Raw genomic sequence first — 11,816 nt, 5'->3', positions numbered from 1 at the left:
GATAAAAAGTCCAGACTGTGTGACCGCATTTTTTTTTTTCAGACAGGAAGTGGCAGAAACCGCCCTTCCCCCTTCGCCCTCGTCAGCGCTTCGCAGTTTCACGTCCATCACTTCCCCTTTCACCGAAGAACATGCAAAGATCTTCAAGAAGCATTTGCATATTTTCAATGTACACGAGATGTTCGAGCTCTGCCAGGCGATGCTGCATTACAGGAACACAACGGGGACGTGTGCGACGCAATAAATTAACCGCCATCACCCGGAAACCCTGTGGTATCATCTGTTTATGCTTCAGTTCAGGGGGGTCAAACTCATTTTCACCACATCAGCTTCACGTCTGTCCTCAAAGGGCCAGATGTAACTAATAAATGTAACTAAATGTAACTCAGTGTAATTAAACCCACAGAACTCCATCAATCAAGGATCAAACTATCAATCAATAAAGAAAAATAACATCAGACACAAGTTAGGACGTTAACTTTGTTCACTACATTTTTGTCTAAACATTTGGGCTGAATTACTGCATTGTGGGAAATGTAGTTTTTCTTAAAGCACACTTTTAACCTATTTATTTTTACACTCTTGTGGGCCACATAAATTATTGTGGAGGGCCACATTTGGCCCCCGGGCCTTGAGTTTGACACATGTGGTTTAGTTTAATGTCACGTGAGAATCTATCCCTGCATTTCTTTTTCCTGCAACCAGAAAACCTGCTGCTGCTGTAAAAATGATTTAAAATGATCACATAATCCTAATCTGAATGTATTGATTTCATTTGTTCTCTCACCTGCTTTGTTGACACGAGGTAAATGTGTGGAATGAAGCCAAATAACTTCTATTTAATTTTCTTTCAACGATTCAGCAGTGTGCCGTTTACTTGAAGGTGAGGGATGTTTGTCGGCCCACCGGGCCGCGGACGCCGACACGCGTGTGCAGAACACGGCTTGTCGCTCCTCATCAGCAGGTTTTAATGTGAGGACGGAGGAAAAAACTCAAGTTAGCTGGAGGCTGACTGAAAAGGAGAGACAACGTCCACCATGCACATGATCTGCTAGTTAGAGACCAATGTGTGATCCGTGTGTGTGTGTGTGTGTGTGTGTGTGTGTGTGTGTGTGTGTGTGTGTTTGTTTTTAACTCAAAAAGTTAGCGACACGTGTGCAGGTGATTATATTTTATAAAGATTTTGTGCTCACGTACCATCGAGATCCTCCTGAATTATTTATGAAGCACATGTTACAGGAAGCGACATTTCAGTGTGATTTTATCTTGATTAAATAAACTGGATTGATGGATTGATTGACTGATCGATTAATAATAAATAGACCTAAAGCTTCTCTAAAAACAAGCCAGTCTCTCCCTAACAGAGACATCACATCCGTCTCCATCTGCCCCACAGTGAACCAATTCCCCGCTGCTTTCCACTGAGTCACAGTTCATTTGTCTTTCTCCATTAAGGCTCTGATGTTGTGGAAAGAGCTAAGCTCCGCCTCTGACACATTTTTATTATTCATCATAATTTCATTCTTTTCATCTCTGCAGTGTCTGGCCTTGAAAGCAGAGACGCAGAATGAGTTCTCTCCTGTGATGCCAAAGGATCTGAAGAGGACATCCTGCAGCCGGCTTCACTAAATCACACGTGTGATCCGTGTTTTTGTGTCACCGGGGTTATTAGTTTTTTATTCCTAACATCATTAATTTACTAATAATAATCCAGACAAGACAAACACAACAAAAACCAATGAATGAGCTGCTTTCTCTTTCGCTCGGTGACAGGATGTTGGACCCGGGGGGCTTTCTGTGCCTCTCTTTGCAGGTTGTGGTTGAACTATTAAAAGAAGTGGAGCACAAGGTGTGGGAACTAAATGCAAACAGTTTATAAAGCGCGATGCGGTCGGTTGAGCGATGGGTTTAAATAGAACGGTTAGCTCCCTCACACGTCGTGCGTCAGATAGCCCAGAACAGCATGCATGGAGTCACTTCTTTTTCTATTTCCTCAATTCAGCTACATGGCCCCCAAGGAGGAAGCATATTTCAAAACGCTCGGTCCAGAGGTCCTACAGGCACCAACGATGAAGAACGATAATAGCAGGTTTGTACTTACTTTCATTGATTTGTGAATTTTCAGACTGGGTTTTGATACATGTTGCAGCCGATGCCTGAAATCTGATGCAATTTTAATCACGAGTAAAAAAAGTTATACAAGAATTTCTCTGGAGGAAGAAAAATGAAGATTTCCCTCAAGAGCAGTTTGCACACAGATATATAATTGTCGGTTAATGCTAAGCTGCTTTGACCTACATGTGCATTTGTGACTTTAAACCGCAGAGATGTTGTCACATGAGCCGCTTTAAGCGTTACCGTGTCACCTACATGCAATTCGTGGAACTGAATTCATTTCTGTGTGCAGACAGAAAGACAAGGAGAGGAAAAGTCGACTCAGTTTGTTTCTCACCAAGTCGGGCTCTCATGAGAATGTCAGCACCCAGAAAAAGAGTCCGAGCAAGTGAGTCCAAACCCGTTATTAATTTTCAGCTGCTTCCATGACTCACTGCACACTTTCAGGAACACGACATCATCAGGGACCAGCTAACCACGTCTTTTCTCTGTTGTTCTTGCACATGCAGCATCTCACCAGAGGCAGCTCTGCAATGGAGCAGCTCCTTTGAAGAACTGCTGAAGCACTCGGGTCAGTTAAAACTCCTGTCAGATCGCCGTCAAACACGTTTGAATTGTTAAACTGTTAAGTAGCGCTAAAGGCTATGAATAGTTCGGTTTCACTACGTCTTTTAGTGTTTGCTGGGACAGATGGTGAGACAGAAACTCTGCAACTTCCTCATGATCGTAGACGTTGCACATCGGTGCCAAAGGGAAACGCTGCAAACCCTTCAATGTTCTCATTGACTTATGGCTTCAGTAGCAAATGTCACGCAATGTAATAAAGACATTTTTGGTAACTTCATCTATATTGCCGTTGCTTCCTTCAGTCATTGCCATGAAGGTGTACAAAACCTTTCAAACCACCTTGAGTGCCGTGTTCTAGATTTTTAAGCCTTTTTTTGCTCATAATTCTTCCACTTTTCTTTATTTTGAAGGCAGTTTGACGCTCCAGTATTCTCTCTCTCCAGCTCCTTAGAATCTCACCTAATCAGTAATTCTCTGTTTCCCTGCACCAGATGGGGTGGAAACCTTTTCTCAGTTCCTCAAGACGGAGTTCAGCGAGGAGAATATTGAGTTCTGGCTGGCCTGCGAGGAATACAAGACCATCGACTCCGACACGAAGCTGCTCTCCAAGGCCAAATACATTTATACGGTTTTTATCGAATCAGACGCTCCTAAAGAGGTACGACACGCCACGCCGATCCATCACCAGCTACGTGACGTCCATGCAACGCTGCCTGATAATGGCTCGAACAAGTTGTGTGGGTTTAAGGTTTTCTGTGTCTTACATGAGGCGTGTTGGTGGTGAACATATTTAACTCGTAGCTTCCAAGCCTGCAGCGGTTTGACCTTTGTGTGTTAGCTCGCCGGGGTCACACATCTAGAGCACGCATCGCCGCAGGTCAAACCAGGTTTGGTCTTTGGGTCTGAAATGTTTCCATTGTAAGGTGGCGAGACCGCCATCCGATGTGGTCTCTCTGGCTCTGCAGCAGATCCGACGGCGGTTACCGGTTTGAGGTTTTGTCGTTCTCCTGCAGAAGCGAGAGTCAGCTTCACCCCCGCACTTTGAGTCTAAGATGAATGTATGTGAATATTTTTACAGCGTTTGCTGGCATGACATGAAAACATGAAAACAGCTCCTGTGATGTGCAGAGAGATCCAAGCGTAGAAAAAAGTAAGCGTCAGTATCAAGAACCGGGTTTCAGGTTGTGATTTCTGTTGCTATGAAAGGTGTTGCGTTAGAACATTATAAATTATTATTAATATTATCAAATAGGAAACAGGAAGTTAAAAGTTTAACTTTACCAAACAGATCGGGATGTTCCTTTAAAGGATGACACGCTGTGGCGACCCCTAACGGGACACTCCCAAAGGGAGTCAGAACCAGGAAGTTAAAGTTTCCATGAAATTTGGCTTGAATTGCTAACAAATCAAGAATCTATCCAAACCAAAGTTCCTCAAGAGAACCAGCATCAACACGTTCCTGGAGTGGACACCATTTTTGATGTGCTGTCATGCAGATGTTGGTTTTCTCCACTGGATTTGTTTTGCACTTTTTAAATTGGATCTTTTCTTCCGGTGACCATCTGGTGTGTTTCCAGCCGACAACTCGTCTCCTACTCCCTGTAGGAAACCCATATTGTCATATTGTGTGGGTGTGAACACAACAGTGCATCATTATATACCCCGTCCTGCAGGTTTCTCATTATGTTCTATTTCTCCTCAGGTCAACATTGACCACGACACCAAAATCGCCATCAGGAGGAACTTATCGCATCCGACCAGGAACTGCTTCGAAGCGGCCCAGAAGAACATCTACAGTCTGATGAAGAAGGACTCCTTCCCTCGCTTCCTCAGCTCTGACATTTATCTGCATCTCACGTCTCACATCAGGAGCAAGGGCCCCGGGGCCCCCATGTTTCGGAGGAGGTCGCGCTCCTGTGTGTTCAACGAAAGAGGCGAAGCCACAACTTAAAACCGCCGCAGGTGTCTGATGAATGGAGATGAAACACGATAACCAGCGCCGTTGTTGAAGCGTCATTCCTGTATCGTCCACAGATGTTGTGTATTTTTTTATAACCATCGGGGTCACAGTGGAGGATTTTACTTTCACAGCAGCGTGGCTGCTCGCCAGTGATACAACTTTAAAACGGTAGTTTGTTTTAAAGTGAAGCTTGTTTGCTCTGACAGTAAAAACCAGACGCTTGATGCTCAGCAAATATAAAACTACAGGTGTTAGCTTAGCCACACCGCTAAACCAGTGGAACCAGCATGAATCCGTCCAATGGGAGCCTCTTCAAAGATACCTGAATAATTTATACACATGTGGCTCACAGCAACTAGCTTGTACCAGCTAGCGTTCCCTTTTAGTTTCCATTCTTTTTGCTCAGCTTAGCTATCTGCTTAAGTTAATATTAACGCTAATCATTGTTCTAATTTAATTATTTTTATCAGTTAAATTCTGAGTAGTATACTGATTTCAACTCTATACGCTTCATATGCAGCTAATAAATTAACTTTTCAAATATTAAAAGCAGATTATTCTGCAGCACCTGTGAGGTCATCTCTCTATTTTTGGAGGGAACTGATTGGTTGATGCTCACCTTGAACCTTTAATGGGATTGGCTGTGGAACCATCTCACCTGACGTTCCTCCACGCTGACAGTTTTCACACTAAAGTCTTTCTCCTGACTTCACACACATTTCGCTTCGGTTGCTTCGTCTTCCGAGATCCTGCAGAAGCATCTTTATTCCACATTAAATCACGCAACACAATTCGACCATATCTCATTAAAATGGATTTGTGATTTTATCCTTCGCACTGTCCAAACCCTTCTGGACTAACTCGGGGCGGAAGTCGGCATGCATGGTGGCTGCAAAGCACTGAAACTTTTTAATGAGGGATATATATCTCCCTTTTCTGTTATTGATTAAAATAAATCCCATTTTCACACGCGGAAGAATGCATCTCATTTAAATACTAACATTATATCATTACATTACGACGGCTGTTATTCAGTTTGCTGCCATCACATGTGATTTATGTCTTTCTGTGATCAGACGTGTTGCACCGCTGTTGTAAAATGCACATATTATAATGGAGAAAGTCAAATAAATTTTTTTTCATGAAAGCAGTTTTAATGAAACCTTTTTGTGTCGTTAATAAGTCGGAATGACCCCATCTAAATGTGACAAATGGAGCCATAACGCGTGCACATTACACCAGTCGGGAAAATTGTGATCGTGTGTAGCTCCCCATTCCATATCACTGAAAAATTAATAGACCTTATCAACTTCCACCACTTCGGCACAGAATAATTCATGGTAGTGGATATGTATGCGCAAGCAATACTTTTTACAAAGACAAATACATATTACCTCGAGACTAGCAGCGATGCCACTGGGTTTGCCCCCAAACTCTTGCACATGCATGCAAAAAAAAAAAGATGTTACCGCATACGCGTGCATTCGTGCACCCCCATATAGGGAGCACGGGGAGCTGGATGGGCTCATTAACACGGATGTCAGGGTTTCTAGTAGCCTTCAGAGCCACTATGGGTCCCATCTCAGCACAAGTTACCGCCAGATTACATAAGCCTGCGCGGAATACCTCACTGCCCGCATTAAATATGCATCCATCCCGACAGCAGCAGCATGTATAGTCAGGTAGATAGGAGCTCTGCAAGCCAGCAATTTTATCACAGTTTGACATTATTTGCCCACTTTCTTTCTCATCGCTTTTTAAATTTTGACTCCATCTGTGCTAAAAGCCTCGAAATCATTTACGGGAAAAGATGCATTGAGTGTCCTCTGAAGAGAACAGCAAGAAAGTACTTTACCTGGAGGTGTGATAGCGTTAAAAAGACGTAGACCAGTCCGAGAAGGGTTTAAAACAAGAGTGAAGTCAAGTTCCTGCTAATAGAAGTCGGTACTTTCGGTACTTTTTTCACTCTTGGATGCCGTTTATCCCAACTTACACCCCACACGCTCCCATTTGAAGCGCCAGGTTGTCCTATCTCAGGAGCTTTTATCTCATCTGTGGAACCAAATATAATAATGGATTTGCTGACTCCCAGGCTCAGATGCCGAGTCGTGAAATTTTTCGCTTTACAAATCTCTTTGCACTCGATGTTGTTGGTCTGCAAAGATGTCGATGGGCCCAAATATATTTAAGTGTTGAGGCTGTGCACATGGTGAAAACCTCAAGGTGAGACTCGGCTTTAATGGAAGACTAGTGGCATGTTTTTATGTGAGGGAAGGAAACACGCAGAGCGTCTGAAACGCAATTCGTCAATTAATAGGGTCAGGTTTCCACAGGCAAACAACAGGAACGCGAGAAAGAGGGTATTTGAGACTTTCTATGAAATGTTGTAAGCTGAGATAAAGACATTTAGGATTTTATAATAAAACAAAAGGATCATTACTGAAGCCCTTCCAGGAGCTGGAGATCCACTTTTGATAGGGTTTCAGGGTTTGTCTGCCCCCACTGGTCCGTGTGCCTCCTACATTCAGTGGTATCAACACTCTGCTCATGTTCACCTGGTCAAAGCAGGACTGAGTGAGACGGGAGAAATAAATTCTATGCTGTCATCTGAGAGTGGAGACGCGGCGCTGGAGTAAAATACACATCGGTGCCCTGAAGAGGACAGGAGTGCCATCCTGTGTGTAATGGAAAACACTGCAACGCAACAGGAAAACAAATCAGGGCCTTTCTTCCAAACTGGGTCCATATGGAGATGTGTTTGGGTCCCAATGCATTCAAAACGAGGAAAAGAAAAACCACATGAAGGCAAAACATCGATTCTCCCCTGCGATACCAGCAGCGTTGGTATTTTTTTCCTAGCAGCACCTTTTTTGAAAAGCAAATTCCTGGATCTGATGCGTCTGCGCTCATGCAAATAAGGGCAGTCGGGGTATTTTCCATCACCTGCTAGGATTTACATGCTCGGTTTGTTTGGGCCCATCGGATCACATCCAGTGGTCAGGAGGCTCAAGATGGACTGAAATGCACTGAACACCATGAGCTTACAAATCAGTGTGTGACACGACCTGTGTGCAACCAGCAGACCCAGACGAGTGGGGTGGTCACCGCCGTCTGCCCCGGGGTCAGGGGCTCCGCTCCACCGTGCAAATACAAAATATAATGTAGATTCCTTTGCCCTCTGAAACAAAGAGGCAAAATGTGCTGCTTTATTTTTGCAAAGTCCACGTGAATCAAAAGAGTTTTAATGTGAAACCACGAGGTTAAATTTTGAGCTAAATTTGGATTCTAATTATTTTGTCAATTCACGTTATCAGTGACCTGCAAAATTAACAATTCCCATCAGCCTCTGCTGCGCTTTAGTACTAGTAAATGGTAGGTTAGCATTAAGTCGAAAATGATCAGCGTAGTTAGCTTTATATCCGCTACAGGAGTTCTGCAGGACACCTACAGAACCCCTACAGGACCCCTATAGGACCCCAACAGAACCCCTACGGGACCCCTACAGGACTATTACAGAACCCCCAAAGGACCCCTATAGAACCCTTACAGAACCCCTACAGGACTATGTAATTTTTCTGCTCAAGACTATTGTTTGATTGTTCGATTGATTGATTGATTGATTGGTTGGTTGATTGATTGATTTATTGATTTATTGATTGATTGGTTGATTGATTGATTGATTGATCGATTGATCGATTGATCGATTGATCGATTGATCGATTGATCGATTGATTGACTCAGAGCTGCTGACTTGGCTTTAGTGTTTGCACACAATCAATTCCCTGGATTAGGGCACAGATTTGAATGAGAGGTTATAAACATGCAAACATCCAGATTACAACCTTCCTTTCTCAAGAACCAGTGATCATCCTCTCCTGAGTCGTAGAGGAATAAATCACAGCTTGTTTAATTCTTTCTTCCAGCTTCATGAATCAGACTATAAATATTCAAATGGCAGCACGGTGGTACATTTTCATTTAGAGTCCATTTGTTTATTCCATTTGCTTATGGTCAGGATCTCTCCCAGAGCTTCCTCACCATCGCTAATTGGTTTATTGAAATGTTATCGAGTTTGAAGGCCATCCTGGTCACACCTATACAAAATAGATCAGCATTCTAAAATCTGAGACTTCTCTTGACGTTTTTGATTTCTCTCTAGAACCATCTGTCTCCTCGTGATTGCCCGGCCAGTGTCGGAGTTGTTATCACCTTTCAATTCAGTCCAGGTCTCCTTGAGGTGGAACAGACATGGCAGGATGCCTCGGCTGTCCCAACAACAACACTTTGCATACAGATTTCCATATATTCCACTCGTGTAGGGTGGGGGGGTCATTTGCCCAGTCACTTCCACTCCCTTATTTCCAAACAATCACAACCCCGTCTTCAGTTTGGCAGGATCTTTTACCCAGCTGCCTTCGTTGAGGACGTGGAGATGGCGATAAAGTGAGTTACTGCATATTTCCATTTTGGGGCCTTAACCATTTTCAGCAGGCAGCAGGTTACAGAAGCCATGTGGAAAATACCAGCGGGGTTTGCCTTCACTGTAAGTCTCACCTTTCCTCACCTTTCCTGCTGAAGAGGGTTGTAGTGACAGGAACTTTCCCTAGATGATTGGCTGCACTTAGCTGAATCTTATCATGATTGCTAAACGCTTGACAATTTTTCCTGAAAGCATTTTTTTTAGTATCCAACATGTGGAGTTCAGGGACACCTGGGCTAGTGATACATCTCCATGCTCTTTTCAAGGGTAGATTGTGTTGCTTCCCCAAAGATCCGCTGGAGGACGTTGAGACTTGGGGTGAATCCGTGGACAAAGTCCTCACCTGTAAAGGTGAGAGTCTCCTCTGATCCGTACATTCGATTTCATGTCGAGCCGCTCGAGCCGCTCACTGCCTTCTCTGATCTCCAGCCGGGCAGTTAGCGTTCCGCGAGTTCCTCAAGTCCGAGTACAGCGAGGAGAACATCCTGTTCTGGCTCGCCTGCGAGGACTACAAAAAAACCAAGACAGTCCCGGAGATGATCTCCTCCGCCAACAGGATCTACTCAGAGTTCGTCCAAACAGAAGCACCCAAACAGGTAAATGATGGAGAGCCGGAGGCTTCATATTGAATTCCGATGACGAGAACCAAGTTTAGCCAATTCTGTTTGATTCCAGATTAACATAGATTGCAGTACCAGAGAAAACATAACAAAGAACATCTCCCAGCCCACCCTGACTTCCTTTGACGCGGCACAGAAGCTGATCTACAGTCTAATGGCCAGAGATTGCTACCCACGGTTCCTCAAATCTGACATCTACCAGGGACTCCTGAGGAGAAACGATTCAAGGTGACTCCAATAAAACCGAAGAGGCTCTAGAGAATCTCCTCTCCGAATCTGATCTGCTGTAGCGCTCTTTCTTTTCAGTATGCATGACGGGTTCATGGCATACCATCAGGATCTTGTAGCAGAGATAGCTTTTCTCCACCTGTGTGATTCAATAGAGAATTACACGTCATCTCTTTCATCACGCTAAGGATGAAATAGTTTCAGGGTTTGTGCACATCATTCTTCTTTCTGTCATCCGTAATGAAATGAGTGTCTTTACTGTAAAGTACACTTAATCTAATGGATTATTCCCGTAGGAATCCTGAAATATTCAACTTTCAATAAATAAAATGTGACTCTCTTGTTAAGTCTGTCTTTATTTTGGTTTTTAACGAAAGTTGTTGTGTTAGCTGGGTGTGGTCTGTTTGAGTGCCATGCAAACTAGCTCCAATGGAGTCGGAAAAGCCTGTAATGCAGTCATTGTTTAGAAGAAGCACCAGGTGGCAACAGAGATCTTCAAGCGTCATTCGACAAGCAGGACGACCCAACTGAGAAGAAACGGCAGAAATTACATCACGTGTTCCCTGGCGATGGTTGGCGTGTTTCTCACGCATCACAGCTGCAGGTAGATTAAAAATAAAAGAGGAACGAAAACGATCTCCTCAATCTGGAGTCAGATTAGCCTGAACGGGTTAATCTGGATCGGCGATTCAAATGAATTCACGTCATTTATTCATCATGAAAACGTATGATGGGTAAAAAATCTACTATTTGAATCTGATATGCTTCTAACAATGCAGAACTTTTAAGTAATTCGTAAAACAGACCAGTTTTAACTTAATTTGAGACTCCAAGTTGGATCAGTTTTTTTGTAATTTTAAGTCGGGAGCATTATGACTTAAATTTAAGTCATAAAGTTCATATCCTAATGAGGTTCTGCTGCTTCAGAGTTTAGCATAAAATGCTAATGCTACAGTCATCTGAATGTGTGTGTTCATTGTGTGGTGTTCTTGGTGGTTTGGAAAGTATAAGTAGACGTAGTTTCTCCATGTGATTATTTTAACCTCAGCCTTGTGCAGACAGCTCACCACAACTTCCTCTAGTTTAGACAACCCATGGTTACAACAACGTTGTGTTGGGACAGGACTGGAGATACTGACCAATCATATTCCGCAGATGTTTAAAGCAGCAAATAAACTCAGTGGTGCAATTTGCAAAACACACGAGCAACAGGAAATAAAGGAGACAACAGTACAGATTGAAGCCACGATATTCAGAGAGACAACAACGAAACCCATGGATGCTGCAACTGATTAAAGTAGCAGAGATATCAGCGTACGTCACGTCGTGTGCTCTCCAAACATCCTGTCTAGGACCAACACAGACATTAGAACACAACACCTCCCTTTGGGTCGAAAGCTTTACCTCCAGAGTCAGCTGGTCGAGACCGGAGAGCTGCTGGAGAGGAGGAGGCATTCATCAGGCAGCAAGATTATGTACGTCAGAATAAAGTAAAATTAAGGTTATTACATATGCATTCAATTCAAAAATGTGTTTTACTTCATGAGATTATCAAATAATCAAGCAGAGTCCTTAATATTTTTGATGGAGACGTGGAATCTAACGGAGGGTTTTGGAGAACATTTCATTATCAGGCAGAAAAAATATTTTAGGGGAAATTTCCACGTGAAACTCGGAATGAACATTTATGGAACTGACAAAACAAAGGAACTTTTCTGTTCTCCAGCGGAACGTCCAGATTAAAGGTTAAAGTGTTTCTATTATCATTCAACGAGGAACTTTTTTACGGGTATTTACGCAACTAAAGGAAAGGTGACAAAGGGATTGGATCCAGCTTTACTGAGTT

General features: G+C 43.3%; 2 protein-coding genes across 6 annotated transcripts; both read left to right on the top strand.

Moving 5' to 3' along the window:
- The first annotated feature begins 1,701 nt into the window (after positions 1-1,701).
- On the top strand, positions 1,702-5,789 carry rgs18 (regulator of G protein signaling 18). Of its 4 annotated transcripts, none has more exons than XM_068340439.1 (6): positions 1,702-1,849; positions 2,003-2,089; positions 2,408-2,503; positions 2,625-2,686; positions 3,174-3,340; positions 4,385-5,789. In XM_068340439.1, exons 2-6 carry the CDS (start codon positions 2,007-2,009, stop codon positions 4,631-4,633), a joined length of 657 nt encoding a protein of 218 aa, XP_068196540.1. In that variant the 5' UTR covers positions 1,702-1,849; positions 2,003-2,006; the 3' UTR covers positions 4,634-5,789. The 4 variants fall into 4 exon arrangements, 3 of the variants coding, with proteins under 3 accessions (XP_068196540.1, XP_068196539.1, XP_068196541.1); XM_068340440.1 differs by lacking the exon at positions 1,702-1,849 and adding an exon at positions 1,902-1,920; XR_011038820.1 differs by lacking the exon at positions 1,702-1,849 and having other exon boundaries at positions 1,856-2,089; positions 3,174-3,832; positions 4,385-4,522.
- Positions 5,790-9,024: 3,235 nt separating this feature from the next.
- Positions 9,025-10,300, top strand: LOC137612105 (regulator of G-protein signaling 21-like). 2 transcript variants are annotated; one of them, XM_068340442.1, is made up of 4 exons: positions 9,025-9,185; positions 9,389-9,473; positions 9,552-9,718; positions 9,798-10,300. In XM_068340442.1, exons 1-4 carry the CDS (start codon positions 9,153-9,155, stop codon positions 9,972-9,974), a joined length of 462 nt encoding a protein of 153 aa, XP_068196543.1. In that variant the 5' UTR covers positions 9,025-9,152; the 3' UTR covers positions 9,975-10,300. The 2 variants fall into 2 exon arrangements, with proteins under 2 accessions (XP_068196543.1, XP_068196542.1); XM_068340441.1 differs by having other exon boundaries at positions 9,080-9,473.
- The last annotated feature ends 1,516 nt before the right edge of the window (positions 10,301-11,816 follow it).

Source organism: Antennarius striatus, chromosome 18 (assembly GCF_040054535.1).
Source record: "Antennarius striatus isolate MH-2024 chromosome 18, ASM4005453v1, whole genome shotgun sequence".
Lineage (NCBI taxonomy): Eukaryota > Metazoa > Chordata > Actinopteri > Lophiiformes > Antennariidae > Antennarius > Antennarius striatus.
Note: the sequence above shows the minus strand (reverse complement) of the source record. Positions and strands in the feature narration are given on the sequence as shown.

Coding starts and splice junctions, on each gene's coding strand:
- rgs18 (XM_068340438.1), top strand. CDS start 1,968: ATGGAGTCACTTCTTTTTCTATTTCCTCAATTCAGCTACATGGCCCCC. Junction 2,090..2,407: donor ATGAAGAACGATAATAGCAG/GTTTGTACTTAC, acceptor TTCTGTGTGCAG/ACAGAAAGACAAGGAGAGGA. Junction 2,504..2,624: donor CAGAAAAAGAGTCCGAGCAA/GTGAGTCCAAAC, acceptor TTGCACATGCAG/CATCTCACCAGAGGCAGCTC.
- LOC137612105 (XM_068340441.1), top strand. CDS start 9,335: ATGTGGAGTTCAGGGACACCTGGGCTAGTGATACATCTCCATGCTCTT. Junction 9,474..9,551: donor CAAAGTCCTCACCTGTAAAG/GTGAGAGTCTCC, acceptor TCTGATCTCCAG/CCGGGCAGTTAGCGTTCCGC. Junction 9,719..9,797: donor AAACAGAAGCACCCAAACAG/GTAAATGATGGA, acceptor GTTTGATTCCAG/ATTAACATAGATTGCAGTAC.